This window comes from Pipistrellus hanaki, assembly GCF_964339955.1.
Source record: "Pipistrellus hanaki genome assembly, chromosome: 15".
Taxonomy (NCBI): Eukaryota; Metazoa; Chordata; class Mammalia; order Chiroptera; family Vespertilionidae; genus Pipistrellus; species Pipistrellus hanaki.
In genome coordinates, this window is record NC_140517.1 from 2095327 (window position 1) to 2111019 (window position 15693).

The 15693-nt window shown below is 51.3% G+C and overlaps 1 protein-coding gene across 1 annotated transcript; it reads left to right on the top strand.

Moving 5' to 3' along the window:
* Positions 1 to 4693: 4693 nt before the first annotated feature.
* On the top strand, positions 4694 to 14328 carry CNEP1R1 (CTD nuclear envelope phosphatase 1 regulatory subunit 1). The gene is made up of 6 exons (XM_084906948.1): positions 4694 to 4815; positions 5957 to 6028; positions 9017 to 9090; positions 12012 to 12121; positions 12217 to 12271; positions 12995 to 14328. Exons 1-6 carry the CDS (start codon positions 4791 to 4793, stop codon positions 13034 to 13036), a joined length of 378 nt encoding a protein of 125 aa, XP_084763074.1. The 5' UTR covers positions 4694 to 4790; the 3' UTR covers positions 13037 to 14328.
* The last annotated feature ends 1365 nt before the right edge of the window (positions 14329 to 15693 follow it).

A 15693-nucleotide genomic window follows, 5' to 3' on the forward strand; every position in this document is an offset into this window, starting at 1 on the left:
CCCGTGCCCCGCTCGGCTTCCTAGCAACTGGGCCGGCCGTGCCAAGAAAGCCAGCCGCTCCGAGGAGACGCCGCGGGGGACCTGGAGCCCAGCGGCCGGCGGGGGAGGGGAGGCCTCCAGACACCCCCCTGGCAGAGCGGGCAGGCCTCCGGACCCCCACTGCCGGCCGGCCTCCCCGGACCTCCGTCTTCCCTGCAGCGCCAGCCCCAGCCACCTGGCCACGTTCACCGCAGCCACCTGGCTGCTCGGAACGCCTTTCAAGACCACCTTGCCAACACCAGGGCCTCCGACAGCATTCTGGCCCAACCTTCTCGGGGTACGGGGTACGTTCCTGCTTCTCCATAGCAGCGAAAGCTTCATGCACACCCCCCTTTCCCCCTCCCATGCACCTGAGCCAGCCAGGCAGCAGCCCAAGCTGAGACAGGCGGGGGCCCAGCCCGGCTAGGGTCCCCGAGGTCAAGACACGCCCTCAGCCCTAGAGGGCTCCTGGTCCCTTCCTTTTTTCTTTTTAATATATTTTATTGATTTTTTACAGAGAGGAAGAGAGAGGAATAGAGAGTTAGAAACATCGATGAGAGAGAATCATCGATCAGTTGCCTCCTGCACGCCCCCTCCTGGGGATGTGCCCGCAACCAAGGTACATGCCCTTGACCGGAATCGAACCCGGGACCTTTTAGTCCGAAGGCCGGCGCTCTATCCACTGAGCCACACCGGTTTCGGCTCCTGGTCCCTTCTTTACAAACAGCCCCTGCGGCCCAGCCAGCGTGGCTGAGTGTCACCCCACGAACCAGGAGATCTCCGGTTTGGTTCCCAGTCAGGGCACAGGACCAGGTTGTGGGCTCCCTCCCTGTGCCCAGCAGGGGCCGTGCAAGAGGCAGCTGAGCCAGGATGCTTCTCTCTCATCCATGTTTCTCTCTCTCTGGAATCGATAAAAACGTATTTCACAGATGAATGCATATAGGCAGCGGCCCCTCTTACACCAGGATCACACACCTGTCATCTGAGGGGAAGCACCCCAGCCTGTCCCTGCCCCGTGTTTCTCCTTAAACGTCAGGAGCGCTTCCCGTCCTGGTGCCGCTCAGAAACCGCCAGGTTCCGCCGTCTCCGCGCACAGAGCGCCCCGCGCTCTCCCCAGGATTTCAAATTAAATGTGCCTGTCGCTCCCGAAGCCTCCAGGAACGCGGGGACGATTATTTTTAACTTTTTACTGTTGTATCTCAATTACCTCCACTTAGGAGACAGCCGATCTATTAAGTTCTCAGGATAGGACCCAGTGGGGATCAATTTTAAAATTAAAAAGATTTTTAAGAGTCCGCTCTTCGAAGTTCCATCATCATTTCAAATTTCGCTGAAAAACAATTTGAATGTTAACACTCCTCTGGAGAGATTTCCAGGGAGCCTCCGGAAAGAGGGAGAGAGCGTGACGCGGTCCTGGCCCCGGACACACGCCGAGCCGGGCCTGCGGCTCCCGCCCGGACGCCCCACAGAGCCGGGGTGCGGGCACGCTAACCGGGGCTCCCCGTGTTCTCCAAGCCCCTCCCTCCATGGGAACCAGCAAGCCCCCGAGTGGTTCGCACCCCCAGCGCCTCACCCCTGCTGCTCCCCGTGTCCTGAACACACGTGGCCCCTCCATCTCCACATGGCCGCTCCCTCCCTTCCAGCCAGCACTCTGCTCAGTGGCAGGTCCTCAGCAGGCCCGATTCCCACCAGTGCTCCCTGCCCTCTGACCCGGCTTTCCTTTTCTCCACGGCACTCATCGCCATCTGGTACACCACACCCGGGCACACACACGCATGCACACACGCAGAGGCATGCACACACACATAGGCATACATATATATGCACATAAGCATGCACACAAAGAGGCGTGCACATACCCAGGCATGCACACGCACAGAGGCATGCACACACACACACACAGAGGCATGTACACACAGGCATGCACACACATACACATAAACAGACACACACAGAGGCATGCATACACACAGGCATGCACACACACAGGCATGCATGCACACACACATTTAAAAAATAAACCTTCCTTTTTAGAGCAGTTTTAAATTTTCAGAAAAACCATAAAGATGGCACCCGTGTAAGAGAGTTCCTACATAGTCAATTTCCCTATTACTAACGCCTTACATTGACGTGTATTGATACACTACTAATGACTTTATTCGATCACCTCCGCTTTTATCTAACGCCCTGTTCCTGGCCCAGCACACACGTCATGGGGTCGCCGCGGAGGAGCGATGCTCACCTGCCATCAGGGCATTCCCTCATCCCAGGTCGGAAGGCGGGCTCCCAGGAGACAGGGGCCTTTGCCGGTCCGCGCCCCGCCCCCTTTACCCAGCAACTGGAGGTGCTTGCCACGTCACAGGTGTTCAGTGAACAGCTGCAGAATGAGTGAATTTGCTAAATGCTTTTTCTAATCCTTTTCACCCCGAGGTTTCACAGAGCCGGCCCTTCCCACGTGCATGTAACGTGGGAGCCCGGAGTAACGGCCAACGGGGCCTCCATCACCATTGGCGGGAGTGCCCAATGGAGAAGCACGACTGTTTCCAAGGTCGGGGCTCCGGGCCCCCGAGAACACCCACCGGCGCCGCGTGAGGACACCAGGGGTGAGGGGGGCCCTGAGTGTGACTGGAGCCCCCCAAGCTCATTCCGGGGCAGCCCGTGCAGCCCATCTGCCCCCTACCGGCTGGGAAACTGGAAACCGAGTCTGCGGTGCTGGGCCCGCCTCCGGCTCCCTGAGCTCCCACCGGGAGGGACGGGGACTCAGGGATCAGGGAGGCCAGGCCCGCCCCGCCTCGGAGGGAGGACCTCACCTGGCCCGCGCCGGCAGCCGCGCCCGAGGCCCCGCCCACCTGACACCCCGCCCCAGAGGCCCCGCCCACGTTAGCCCCGCCCACCCTACGCCCCCCCACCTGACGCACCGCCCCAGAGGGCTCGCCCGGAGGCCACGCCCCATAGGCCCGCCCACCCGACGCACAGCACCACCGGCGGCCCGCAGCGCCCCCTGTGGGCGGGCAGGCGCAGGCCCGCGCACCTCTCCGCTCACCATTTAGTTCCTCTTCTTGTTCCTTTTACCTTTCCCTGCGCTTCCCCATCACTCCTCTCCCGCCCCTTCTCTCCTTCATGTTTTCAGACACTCACTCTTTCTTTCATTCTTTTTAAAAATATATTTTATTTTATTTATTTATTTTTAAAATATATTTTTATTGATTTTGTACAGAGAGGAAGGGAGAGAGATAGAGAGCTAGAAACATCGATGAGAGAGAGTCATCGATCAGCTGCCTCCTGCACACCCCCCACTGGGGATATGCCCGCAACCAAGGTACATGCCCTTGACCGGAATCGAACCCGGGACCTCTCAGTCCCCAAGCCGACGCTCTATCCATTGAGCCAAACCGGTTTCGGCTAAAAATATATTTTATTGATTTAAAAATATATATTTTGTTTTTTTTAAGAGAGAGGAAAGGATAGGGATAGAGAGTTAGAAACATCGATGAGAGAGAATCATCAACCAGCTGCCCCCTGCACACCCCCCACTGGGGATGTGCCCGCAACCAAGGTACATGCCCTTGACCTGAATCAAACCCGGGACCTTTCAGTCCGCAGGCGGATGCTCTATCCACTGAGCCAAACCAATTTCGGCTGGCTACCCTCCTTTATCTCATTGTATCCTATTACCCTCACCTCCCTTGTAGAACTCCTTATCTGAAACTAATTACTTGGTTACAGTATTTATGGCCTGGTGTAATCCCCTCACTTCGAGGACAGGAATCTTGTCTGCCTCTCTTATATCCCTGATCCAGTGCTTGGCAGCATCACGCAGTCAGTAGTTCTAGAATGAATGAGTATCCACGAGGAAATGAACAGGAGAGCATTTTAATATATATATTATTTATTTCAGAGGGGAAAGGAGAGAGAGAGAGATAGAAATATCAATGATGACAGAGAATCATTGACCGGTGGCCTCCTGCACGCCCCACACTGGGGATAGAGCCTGCAACCTGGGCACCCCCTGGCTGGTGATGAACAGGGAACTCCTGATTCATAGGTCACCGCTCAAACTTGGAGCCACACCCATTGGGCCACACCCGCCAGCAGGAGAGCATTTGAATCAAACAAAACTGTAGTCGATGTCGTACAGATTTATTTATTTTTTTAGAGTTTTAGGTATGGGGTGCTTTGTTTGCCTCCTTTGTGATTTATGAAAGTGGTTGTGAGAAAGAAGTAATCAAGGGAGAAATGCTTGCTTAAAGGAGTTGGACATCTAGGGACGAGGTGCTATACCCAGTATTTGGGGTTCTAGCTAGTTCTGTACCTATTTCCCCATGCGCCCTAGAATGTCTGAGGCCCTCGTCAACGTCCGGAACCCTGCCTGGGAGGTGGTGGGCGCTCCATAAATATTTCAGGAATTCCAGAAGCAAGCTGGAAACCACGTAGAAAGGAAGAGCCCATTGAACCGGCTGGGTCAGGCTGCAGTTCCTCCCCGGGGCAAGAGGCGGCGCTGGCGTCACACCCTCCCGGCCGCCGGCCGTGCTTGGCCCCTCCGGCTGACCGTCCATCGCAGGGCCCCGCGGCCGGGGCGAAGCTAGCCAATAGGAAGCCGCCTTAGTTGTGAGGTGGGACAGAGGTGCCCAATGAGCGCAGCGGGTGTAGGCGAGGGGCGGGGCGGCGAGGCGGGGCCGAGGAGAGCGGTTGGAGGTGGGAGTCGGCGCTGCGGGCCGGGCGGGGCCGCGATGCGGGCGGGAGCGCGTCCGTGACCGGAGCTGCCGGCCGACATGAACTCGCTGGAGCAGGCGGAAGGTACGGCCGCCGGCGGCTCCGGAGGGGCTGCGGCCGCGGGGACCCCGCCGCGGGGGAGGAGGCCGCGCTGGGGGGGCGGACGCGGCCCGGAGCTCGGGGCGGGGGCGCGAGGGCCGGGCCTGGGGGGCCGCGGGGCCCGGCCGGACCGGGTCGCGCACGCGCGGCCGCTGGGGGGCGGCGCGGCCGCTGCCCCGGTGCCCGGCGGGGACCCCGGCTCCTCTTCGGGGCCGTTTTTAATTCATTCGGGGAGTCTGCACTTCCGTTTGCAAGTCCGCTCGCTCTATCCCGAGAACCCGGGAGCGCACCCCGCGGCCCTGGGTTTCGCGAACTCCTTGGGTGGTACCCCTCGTCCCTGTATCTTCTGCCTTTTCCTCTGCAAACCCCGGGAGTTGGATCCCCAATTTCCTGCCGGGGTTTCAGGTAACGGCGGGGTGAGAGGCTGCCTCTCGGTTTCCTTTTTAAAGTTTAAAAAGCGCCATCGTGGAAGTGACACTCCGCCCCCCACCTCCCGCCGCGCTCCTGCGCGGGGGCACCTTGGCCGCCCCCGACTGGAGGAGGCGCCCGGGGTCACACCTCCCCCGCCTGCGGAGGGAGGGCCGGGGGCTGGCTGCGCTCGGGATGTCTGACGGGCGCCCCATGGAGCCCGAGCCCCGTTAGCAGGCTCCGAGGCGCAAAGCGTAGCCATTGGCTAGACCCAAGGGCGAGCCGCGGGGAGCGGGCGCCTGCACCCCGGTAGACGGGGAGGACCTGGGTGTGTGGGGAGGAGGTCCTTCCGTCCGATGGGAAGTTCTTGGGTCCAGCAGAGTTAGGGCTCCACCTGGCCTTGATCCTTTTATTTGCACACACCTCCCCCCCCCACACACACACCCCGTATTTGTAGCTTCAGGCTCCGGCTTGAGGTTGCTGCTGCCTTCCCACATAGCACATACTCTCAGAGTGAACCTGCCACTTTCCTTGCGCGTGAAATTGGAACCAAAGGAACGTCATGTGTCTGTCGAGGGCTTAGAGCTGTGGTGGCAAAGGAAGCAGGCAGGGCAGCCACACCTGTGAGCGGGTGTGCGAGCGGTGACGCAGCTGGAGCGCCGGACTCACCCCAGCGGGAGTAGCTAACTAACGGGGAGGCTGGCATCTCTCTGCCTAGATCTCAAGGCTTTCGAGCGGAGGCTCACCGAATATATCCACTGTCTGCAGCCCGCCACCGGACGCTGGAGAAGTAAGTGCCCGATGTGTGTGTGTGAAAGGGGACATAACCTGAACAGTTGGTGCTTTTCTCCCTGTTTAGCAATGACTTACTTTAGTGTAAGACTTGAATGACAAAACTCTGGCTCTACTGAACCATAGATGATGTTTCCTTCTGTTCCCACAGTTTCTAAATGTATTTAGCATCGTAAACAATGCATTGTAAAGACACTTTTAAGAAAGGGACCTGGCCACCTTGCAGAGCAATCTTTTTTATTTTAACACATATATATATATGTTATTGGTTTGAGAAAAGAGAGCAGAGGGAGAGAAGGATGAGAGAGAATCATTGGTTGGCTGCCTCCTGCTATTGGGGATTGAGCCTGAAACTGGGCCTGTGCCCTGACCCGGAATTGAACGGTGACCTCTTGGTTCATAGGTCAACACTCAACAATTAAGCCACACCACGCATGCTGAAGAACAATCCTTGTAGTTGAATTTTCATTTAACCATTAAAATAGACATTTACTTTTTTATTAAACAAATATTACAGATTTGATAGACAATACATATAAAATTTTCAGTAGCTTATTTAGCAGTTTTACAATTTGCCTGCAAATGATAAAGTTTTGTTAAGGAAAATAATATTTATCGTATATAGAGTGGGGCAAAAGTAGGTTTATAGTTGTGAGTGCAAAACAGTTTAGTATTTTTATATTATTATTTTACTAGATGCCTGGTGCACAAAATTCATGCACTGCGGGGGAGGGGTCCCTCAGCCCGGCCTGCGCCCTCTCACAGTCCGGTTTTCTTCTGACTATTTTTAAGATGTTCTCTGCCTTTGTCTTTTTGTAGTTTCCCACTAATGCACCCAGGTATTAATTTTCTTCCTCCTCACAGTCCGGGACCCCTCGCTCCTTACTGCCTACCGGCCTGCTTCTCCTTACCGTTCGGCTCCCTGAAGCTCCTTAGCGCTGCCATGGAGGCTGAAGAGACGCCTCCCCTCTGCCGCTGTGCTCGCCAGCTGTGAGCCCGGCTTCTGGCTGAGTGGCGCTCCCCCTGTGGGAGCGCATGGACCCCCGGGGGCAGCTCCTGCATTGATCTTCTGCCCCCTGGTGGTCAGTGCGTATCATAGCGACCAGCCATTCTGGTTGTTCTGGTCATTTGGCCATAATGGTTGCTTGGGCTTTTATTATATAGCCTAGAGGCCCAGTGCGCGAAATTTGTGCAAGAGTAGGGCCCCTAGGGGCTACTGGCTACCATCTGGGGCACCTCCCTTCCTCCCGCCACCACTGCCGCCAACCCGCCCCCTGGTTAAACTCCCAGTCGAGAGGACAATTGCATATTAGGCTTTTGTTATATATGATTATTTTCCATATGAACAACTGTAAACCTACTTTTGCCCTTCTGTATCTGCAAAGGTAATGAAATTTGTTGATTTTAACAGTGATTATGCTGCTTTAGACCCTAACCGAGAAAAAAATTTCACATTGTCTACTCACAAATAAAAAGAATTGAGGTTACTGCCCAGTAGAAGCAAGCACATATAGGCAAGTGTACAAATGATGACATCGGCAAACAGAATGCTTTGCTGACTTACGTTGGGACCAGTCTTACGTTCTTGGAGGTTTATTGTTGAAACTAATTCCTGCCAAGAAAGAAGCGCAGCACACATCGGACATGCTGCCCGTAGAGTGGCCCTCGGTGGTGGGGCCAGCAGAGCACTAGCGAAGGTACGGGTCTCTCAGGTCAAGATTTCCGTGTAGTTTTTATTACATTTATAATATTTATTCTGTGTGCGAGGTTTTACTCCTGTGCCGTGAGAATTCTCATTGCTCAGAATTCACAAGTAGTGATTTCTTCAGGTTCTCTGGTTTACCTAGAATTCCCTCCAAAACCTGTTCCACTGTCCTGGAGAATCTTTTAAAGTACGTATGATGCTGCCCGAGCTTATAAAATGCACCATGATGACCACATTTACCGTTTTACCTTCTCTGGTGTGGTCCCTGCGCTCTCCTGGAAGTGGCAGCGTGGTTGATGTGTGTGTAACAGCAGGTGTGTGATCACCCCTATGTGGGTTTGCTTTGCTTATTAACAATAAAACTCTGGAATATATTTCTTACTGGTCATAAGAATTATAGGAAATTGATTTTAATCTGTTCTGAGATGAGAACTAATTTCAAAATTTGATGGTTATTAAATACTTAAGATGAGATTGTTTTTCTGTGATTTGCCTCTTCTTAAAATACATTGCCAGGACTTCTAGCCAATTAGGGATTTAATGTATTTCTATTGCTCTCTGACGCTGGAGCTGTACATTTTAAGACTGTTTCCCCGCTGGAAGACAGTAGCTGCATTGATCAGAATATTAACCAGGCCTTGTTGCCTTTTCATGATTTAGTAATGCCACTTACTAACTTTTACTTATGGTTTATTTAGAACTTTTAAAAATAATTCTAGCTAAGTGGGGAGAGAGAAACCTTAGCTAAGATTTACTGTCAATAATCTCTACCCGACCTTCCTGTGAGTCCCTTAAAGAAAACCCGATGCTGACTGGCATGCTCCACACACAGCACACGGACCTTTGCAATTAAACCGCAGGCTGCCAGGCGGACCCTGCAGTCAGAACTCACAGGCATTCATAAAGGAGGCTTTGTCTGGTTGGTCACATTGGAGATGAGAGGGTTTTTGTTTTGCTTTTTATTTGAATTTGCAAAATCAGTACAAAACACATTGAAAGTTATATGATGTAGAATCCTAAAGTTTTGCCATCTTGGTTTTATTGCTTTAATTTCATTAACTTTCAGACGTCTGACCAAAGTAACGAGGGGGACAGTATTGTCCTCAGTAGCTCAGGTCACCAGGGTTAGAACTCCTCATGGTCCGTGGCGAGTCCCCTGTTCGCATCAGGTGCATTTTCCGTTCCTGAGGGCGCTGTCTGGGCTGTCATTGGTCGGTGGCTGGAGGGCATTTTCTCTGCTGGAGCTCATTCCGTACTAATTTTGTGTTTATCTCTCACCAGTGCTTCTCATAGTGGTATCTGTGTGTACAGCTACTGGTGCCTGGAACTGGTTAATAGATCCGGAGACACAAAAGGTAGACGTTTGATTTACGATCTTTAATACATTAAATGCGGTACTGTCTGTAACAGTGCTTTGTTCATCGGGGAGTGTTAGACGCTGCTGCCGTTACTGCTAACAGTGGCATTAATCATCATATTAAAAGCATGCCTTACATGAATGTGCTTCAGAAAACCTTCGGCTGGCCATTGGGAATTAAGTATGTTTACAGGGGAAAGGGCTAAGAAATACAGCTCCACTTGGATTGCTCCTCGCCCGTTTCTGAACTGTGTGCAGCTTTCTGTCTTATTTGTCCCCATTTTTACTGTTCGGCTTCACTAGTGTCCGCAGGGCCAGCTTTCGAGAATTATAACATCTTCTCCTATCGGCTCCCTTTGTTACTACTTTCCTCACCCCTCAAAGCATGGAGCCGGCTCTGTAGGAAGCACGTGACGAAATAGCACACTATAAACGTTATAAACAGTCAAGACAGAAACTCATTGGACTTGGAGGACAGAACCAGGCGCGACCCCAGGTCACTGACGGGGTGGCCATGTGAATTGCGTTACAGATTAGCCTCCGAGGCCCCTCATCGATCAGGTCCCTGCCAGTTGCCCGGGTTTCATTGTCTGTGAGGAGGTATACGTATAAGTTTCTTAGCTAGCAAAGCTGTTATTTCCTTAGCGTTTTATCTCCAAAAAAAAATTTCCTGCCTGGAGTTTAATATAGGAAACACAGAGAGCGCTCCCATGGGCATCCGGCCATCCCGACCACTGCAATAACGGTTCATCACGGGCCCTCCGGCGCCCTGAGGAGAGGGGAGCGGGCCTCAGACTGCCTGTCTGCTCACCGCCCTTCACACCAGGCTCGTCCTTTTTGTCAGAGAAGCAGTAGTCTCCGATTTATCGTGAGATGGTTCCTCCCGTGCAGCTTTATTTACGTAATCATGTAAATTTATTTATCGATAAAATGTATGTAAAAATGTTATTTGTGTAAAATTGTGTAATTTTCACAAACCCTAATCCCACTCCCCCCTTATGAACTGGGATGAGGTAGCCATGTCAGCATCTGTACGGGTGACCTTTTATTCGGGAGAAAAGCCAGATCGGAGGCTTGTCGGCAGCTGCATGGCCGCGCAGGCAGCCAGGGTTCTGAGCGCGCCGTCTCCCGCCTGGCCCACTGGGGTGGGAGGTAATGAGCAGGGGAAGTTGGCGATGGAATTTTATGTTAATAGAGGGTTCTGTGGCAGAGAGAAACTCTCCTGTGTGTTCATTTATAAAAACCCGGTGGTGAGGCCGCGCTTGGTACTCATCTTTGGGGGAAGAGGGAAGGAAGCTGCAAGAAGATTGAAAAAGGTCTGTCTGGGGAAATGAAGCTGACTTCTAATTGGGAAAAATACAAGCTGATTTCCAGCTAGTTGAGATCTTAATAAAACACAGAATTAAATGTAATTTGAAATAGGCCCAAAACTCTGTAGTTAATATGATTTTCTAAATTAGGTGCGAATGTGAGGATTAGCCTAAGGGTTGGCTCTGTATATTTTAGTATTTAATAAGCTTCAGCCTGACAGGCCTTTTCAATAGCAATTGTGTCTGTGGCCGGAGATGCAGACTCCAAGCCAGTGGCTAGCTGGAGGGACACAGGAGAGGGACCTGGCATGTGTGGGGGGCCCCCCACCCGGATCTAAAGGGACACTGCGTGGCTGCAGTGGCTGAGGCCACAGGAGAGAAGGTGGCACCGGCTGATGGCATTAAAATTCAAGCATGAAGTGCCCGTGCTGCCACGGTGCAGGCACACAGCACACCGCTGGCCCGGGGCATAGCACTGGCCTCGGTTTGAAGGAGACCGGTCGCTGGAACAGAATCTTCCTTCAGGACTCATCCTTCTGGGGGGTCTTCCTCCTGTGTCTCCCGCCCCCGTTTCTCCGTTTGACCAGTTTATTTACCCAGGACCGAGCCAGGCCGTCCGCCAGGCGCTTTTCCTAAGTCCAGTCTGTCCTGAGACAGGTTCGCGCCTCCTGGTGTGGGGGGGGACGGAGCCTTAGCTTGACTCCTCGCTCCCCTCGCTTCCCAGTCCACTTGTTTCTTGGCCAGACCAGACATTTGTCTTCTCTCCGCTCACCTGCTTCCCCGACCCCAGGGGCCTGCTTTCCGTGCCTGTTTGTTTCCGAACGTGGCTCCTGGACGCCCGTCCCCTTGGTCCTAGTGTCGTGTGGGGTCCTGTGTTCTGCTCTCCACTGAGGGTCAGATCTGAACCCCTTTTCCCCGAACCCTGGTCTCTATGGATAGCTCCCAATGGTTTCCCTGCTTGAGGTCCTGTGGCCACTGAGTCTCAGGGGCTTCTCAGCCAAACCCACCGCTGCTGCAGAGGGAAGGGGGGGTGCTGGGGATCCTGAGGATGCGCAGGGGTAGCCGGTAGAGAGGAGGGGAAACAGGCAGCACCTGTGCGTGTGGCAGGAACGATGCCACGGGACCAGCCACGCCTGGCACAGCCACGCAATTCCAGGCCCTGAGGAAGCGTTTCAGGGGGGGAGGTGCCAGACCACGGGTCTGACTTGTTTTGAGATCGAGCCCTCTTCGCAGGACCCGGGGAGCGTGCTGCTCCCGAGGCACAGGCCCTGTCCCTCTCAGGGACCGAAGAGGGTGCTTTTTGTGGGCCTCTCCCTGGGAGGGCTCAGCATGTTCGGGGTTTATTACAGGAATGAATTTGTAGTGGTTCAGGTGTCTGGAATGAATGGAGGGAATATTACTATTGTATATTGCTACCTTGAATATGTAAACGATATTATATGTCTTCATTTTTATAGCATAGCAATACAGAGAACTGGCAGTCTTGGTAGTCTTCAGATGCCGTATTCAGATGATTAAATGTTACATATCTGCATGCCTGAGTGGAGAGGTGGGAGGGTCTGTGTTGTCTGAGACTTTTCACATTTTCTCTCGCAAACTCGCGCTCCAGGTGTCGTTCCTCACGTCGCTGTGGAACCACCCGTTCTTCACGCTCAGCTGCATCACCCTCATCGGCCTCTTCTTCGCCGGCATCCACAAGCGCGTGGTGGCCCCCTCCATGTATCCTTTCTCAGCCGGCTCACTGGGAACCCTTCCCGGCGAGGGAGGGCGGTCCAGCCTCTTGTAATGCCCGCTTTCCTTTAACCGCTCCTCAGTATAGCCGCGCGGTGTCGGACTATATTAGCAGAGTACAACATGTCTTGTGATGATGTGAGTATTTTCTTCATTTGAAAATTACAGACCTGTGAAAGGACTATATTTTTGCTTAAGTGAAGCACGCATTTTATTAACAATAATTATCTCCATGGAATTAATAGTGGGGGTATTCCTTAACGCATTGATCCTAAGACTTTTTAAGTATTTTAACATCTCTGAAATTGGGGTGGATTTAATAAGTCAGGGTGTCTTACAGTTACATTGGTAGAGTTGACAGTTTAATTTTTCTTAATGGTGCAGCTCTCCTCTTACTCCAGCTGTTGGTTAACATTTTAGTTTGAGGAAATTAAAGTTCATTGTTGGGATAATAAAAGTTCAGTTCAACTTTGAAAAAACTTAATAACAAATAAAATTTACTGCTGGAAAAAGAGAAATGCTTTTGTCAGATACATCATGTTATTCGTTGTATTTTATACACTGTGGTAAAGCATAAAAATTAATCCAATTACACTAATTTTATTTTACCCGGTTGATTGGATTAGTTTTAAGTAACCAGGGGACAGGGAATATATCAAATATTGTACGTGTGTGTTTTAAAATAATAAAGACTGGAAGAAAGCTCCACGTAGAGAAAACTTTGAAAAATAATTCCATTGCTTAATCTTGACTATATAGGGAGGTGTCCCAATACTCTTCAAGTGCCCTCTGAGGTTTGCAGATAAATGGCGGTTTTTAATAGAACTGCGTGTTTAAAAACTTCACCTTTTATTCTTACAGACAGGAAAGCTGATTCTGAAACCGAGGCCCCACGTCCAGTGACAGTGTGCAGCCCGCGGCGGGCCCGGAAGCAGCCTTCCTCAGAGCCTGGCCCCGCAGCAGCCACAGCCTTCCCGGGGCGGGGGAGGTGGACGGCAGCGAGACCGCCGACAGCCTGTGCAATACTTACCGGGGGCTTGGCGGCGGGGACCCCAGGATCAGCGCCCCCCGGATCAGCGCCCCACCCGGGATCAGCCGGCCCGGGGCCGTTCGCGTTCAGTATTAGCGTCACTTTAGTACTTCGGAGCCTGCAGCGGTGGTTGCAGGGGAAGAATGTGTGTATGTTACTAAGTAAAACTTAGAAACAGAACCTCATCCAGTTTTTATAATGTATTTTTTCAAACTACTGTAAATAGCAGATCGATGCCAATGTCAAAGAGGAAAGCGCTCTGTGGACTTGTTCTCCTGCACCAGCTTCAGGAAAGGGGCGCGCCATCGCCACGGCCTTCACCACCTCCTGCTCCGCGCAGTGCCTTCCTCTGCCAGCCTCCTCTCCATCAGATGCAGGACCGCCGCGTGGGCTCGGCCGGGAGAAACTCATCTCCATTAGTTATAAGAAATCCTAAATGTTTTGAGAAACAGTTTTTGTTAAACCAGAGAGTGAACTTCAGCCACTACGGGGGAGATATTTTACTAGTCATTGTTTTCATTTAATGCTAAATTTACTTTATGTTTTAAAAATAATTTTAAGAACACTCCAGAGGCTTCTGAAAATGCCGGTTTAGTTATCAATTATGTATTGTCTGGGAATGGATGGTTATTGTTTTAGATAATTGGATTTTACGCTGTGGTCAGCGTGCCGTGGCACTAGGATTGCACAGTGTCCTTGATCATCGGCTCGTCACCAGGAGAGCCGGGGCGGTGCCACACCGAGGACAGTTCTCACCGTTAGTGTTACTGACATACTGTGTGCATCTCAGCCACATGGACTCTATGACCTAGAATTAAAGTATTGGGATTGCTATAAATATTTTAAAGAACTGGAGGTGTCTTTTATCTGTTTATTAGAAGATTTTGAGAAGGTTTAAATTATTTCAAGAGCAATCTTTTAAATTTCATTTAACATAAAGCTGAGAATTCAGTAACAGGACAAGAACTTTTTAACCAGGCGACCGTTTCATGGAAACGCGTTCCTCCGGCCTGTCACGTGTGTCAGGTTTTATTCTCTGGACTGTAGCAATAAAACGTGCTCCTGAGAAGTCTTAAGAGGGTATTCTGTGTTCTGCGTTGTTGTATTTTCTGTAAATTTTGTAGGTAAATATGTGCATAAAATAAATACTTTATATATAATTGGTGATTGGGCTTTTCCTTGGTTTATTGTAACTCAATACAGGCTAGTTCCAAAGGAGATGTTTTATTTAATTCCGTCAGTAGAGCCATTTCCAGGAGCACTTGCACATGCCCAGTTATTGGCTGTGCCTTTATGTCCCCTCACTGGCTAATAACATTGGCTCTGAATCAGGAGATGCAGGTTTTCTCCACCTTGCATTTCCAGCTTCCTCCAAGAGGACAACCTGGTCTTAGATAGCAGTGTGGTAAAGGCCTGGAGGGAGTGGGAATAGGAAGGTGGAGGTTAGTGGGGGGGGTTTGGGGGTGGGAGAGGGATATCTGTAGTACTTTCAACAATAACGATTAAAAAGAGGAACTGGTTAGGTCCTTAGATCTTTCTGTAGGCATCAGCTGCTTTGTGTATTTTACTTAAAGCCATGCAACTTCTCCCCTAGGAAGATATGTTGTGTACATGCACATACTTGGCATGATTTGGAGAGGATTTCCTGGGGCCAGCCTCCTTGGAGTCCATTGGCTCCAAGAAAGAAACTTTTGTAAAGGTTTTTTATACCTTTACTCCTAGCAGAACAATTCATTTTCCAAGCAACCCTTTGCCCTGGTTGAAATAGGCCCAAGGGTTGTGGGCACCACTGCCCTGACCGTCATCCCTGCTTCCCGCTACCAGGAAGGAATTCACTGGGGCGGCTGCTCTGATTCTATAGGCGGGGCAGGCAGTCTCAGGTTTTCAAAGGGACTTTAGATCCCAATGGCTTAGTAAAGACAAGCAGCACCAGAGCCCAAGTCAGATCGAAAGGATGTGTAAGTGTTCATGTGTGGCTGGACCTAATTCATGAGCGGTTACAATGTTATGGTTAGGAACAGACTATGCCAGGCTGGATTCAAATCTCAGATCTGCTACTTGCAGCTTTCCTCATTTATCCTGGGTAGATAAAATACAGGCTGGGGCAAAAGTAGGTTTATATAATTGTGAGCATGCAAAACATTTATTCTTGTATTATTATTATTGTATTATTGCCCATACAAATGACTAAACCTGCTTTTGCCCAACCCTGTATAAGGCTGGTCAATCTTCCAGGTTCATATAGAGCACATGTGTCAAACACAAGGCCAGCGGGCCAAATCCAGCCCGCCAGGCCTTGCAATGTGGCCCGCATCGCACTGTCCTCACTGCACTCCGCTGTCAGTTTATGACATTGTCAGTTTATGACTGTTTAGTAAACCATTCGGCCCGAGATTTAGGCTGGATTTTAGATTTTGGCCCCTTCTCTGATTGAGTTCGACACCCCTAATATAGAGCATTAAACACGTTAGTTCATGCAAAGCACTCGGCTACAAAGTCACTGCTTAGTAAATCTGTTAAATCCTAAAAG

Bases quoted from the DNA above. Each gene is read 5' to 3' on its own strand.
- CNEP1R1 (XM_084906948.1), top strand. From the start codon at position 4,791: ATGAACTCGCTGGAGCAGGCGGAAG. The intron at 4,816-5,956 runs GTACGGCCGCCG...CTCTCTGCCTAG, and splicing joins CTCGCTGGAGCAGGCGGAAG to ATCTCAAGGCTTTCGAGCGG. The intron at 12,122-12,216 runs GTATCCTTTCTC...ACCGCTCCTCAG, and splicing joins CGCGTGGTGGCCCCCTCCAT to TATAGCCGCGCGGTGTCGGA.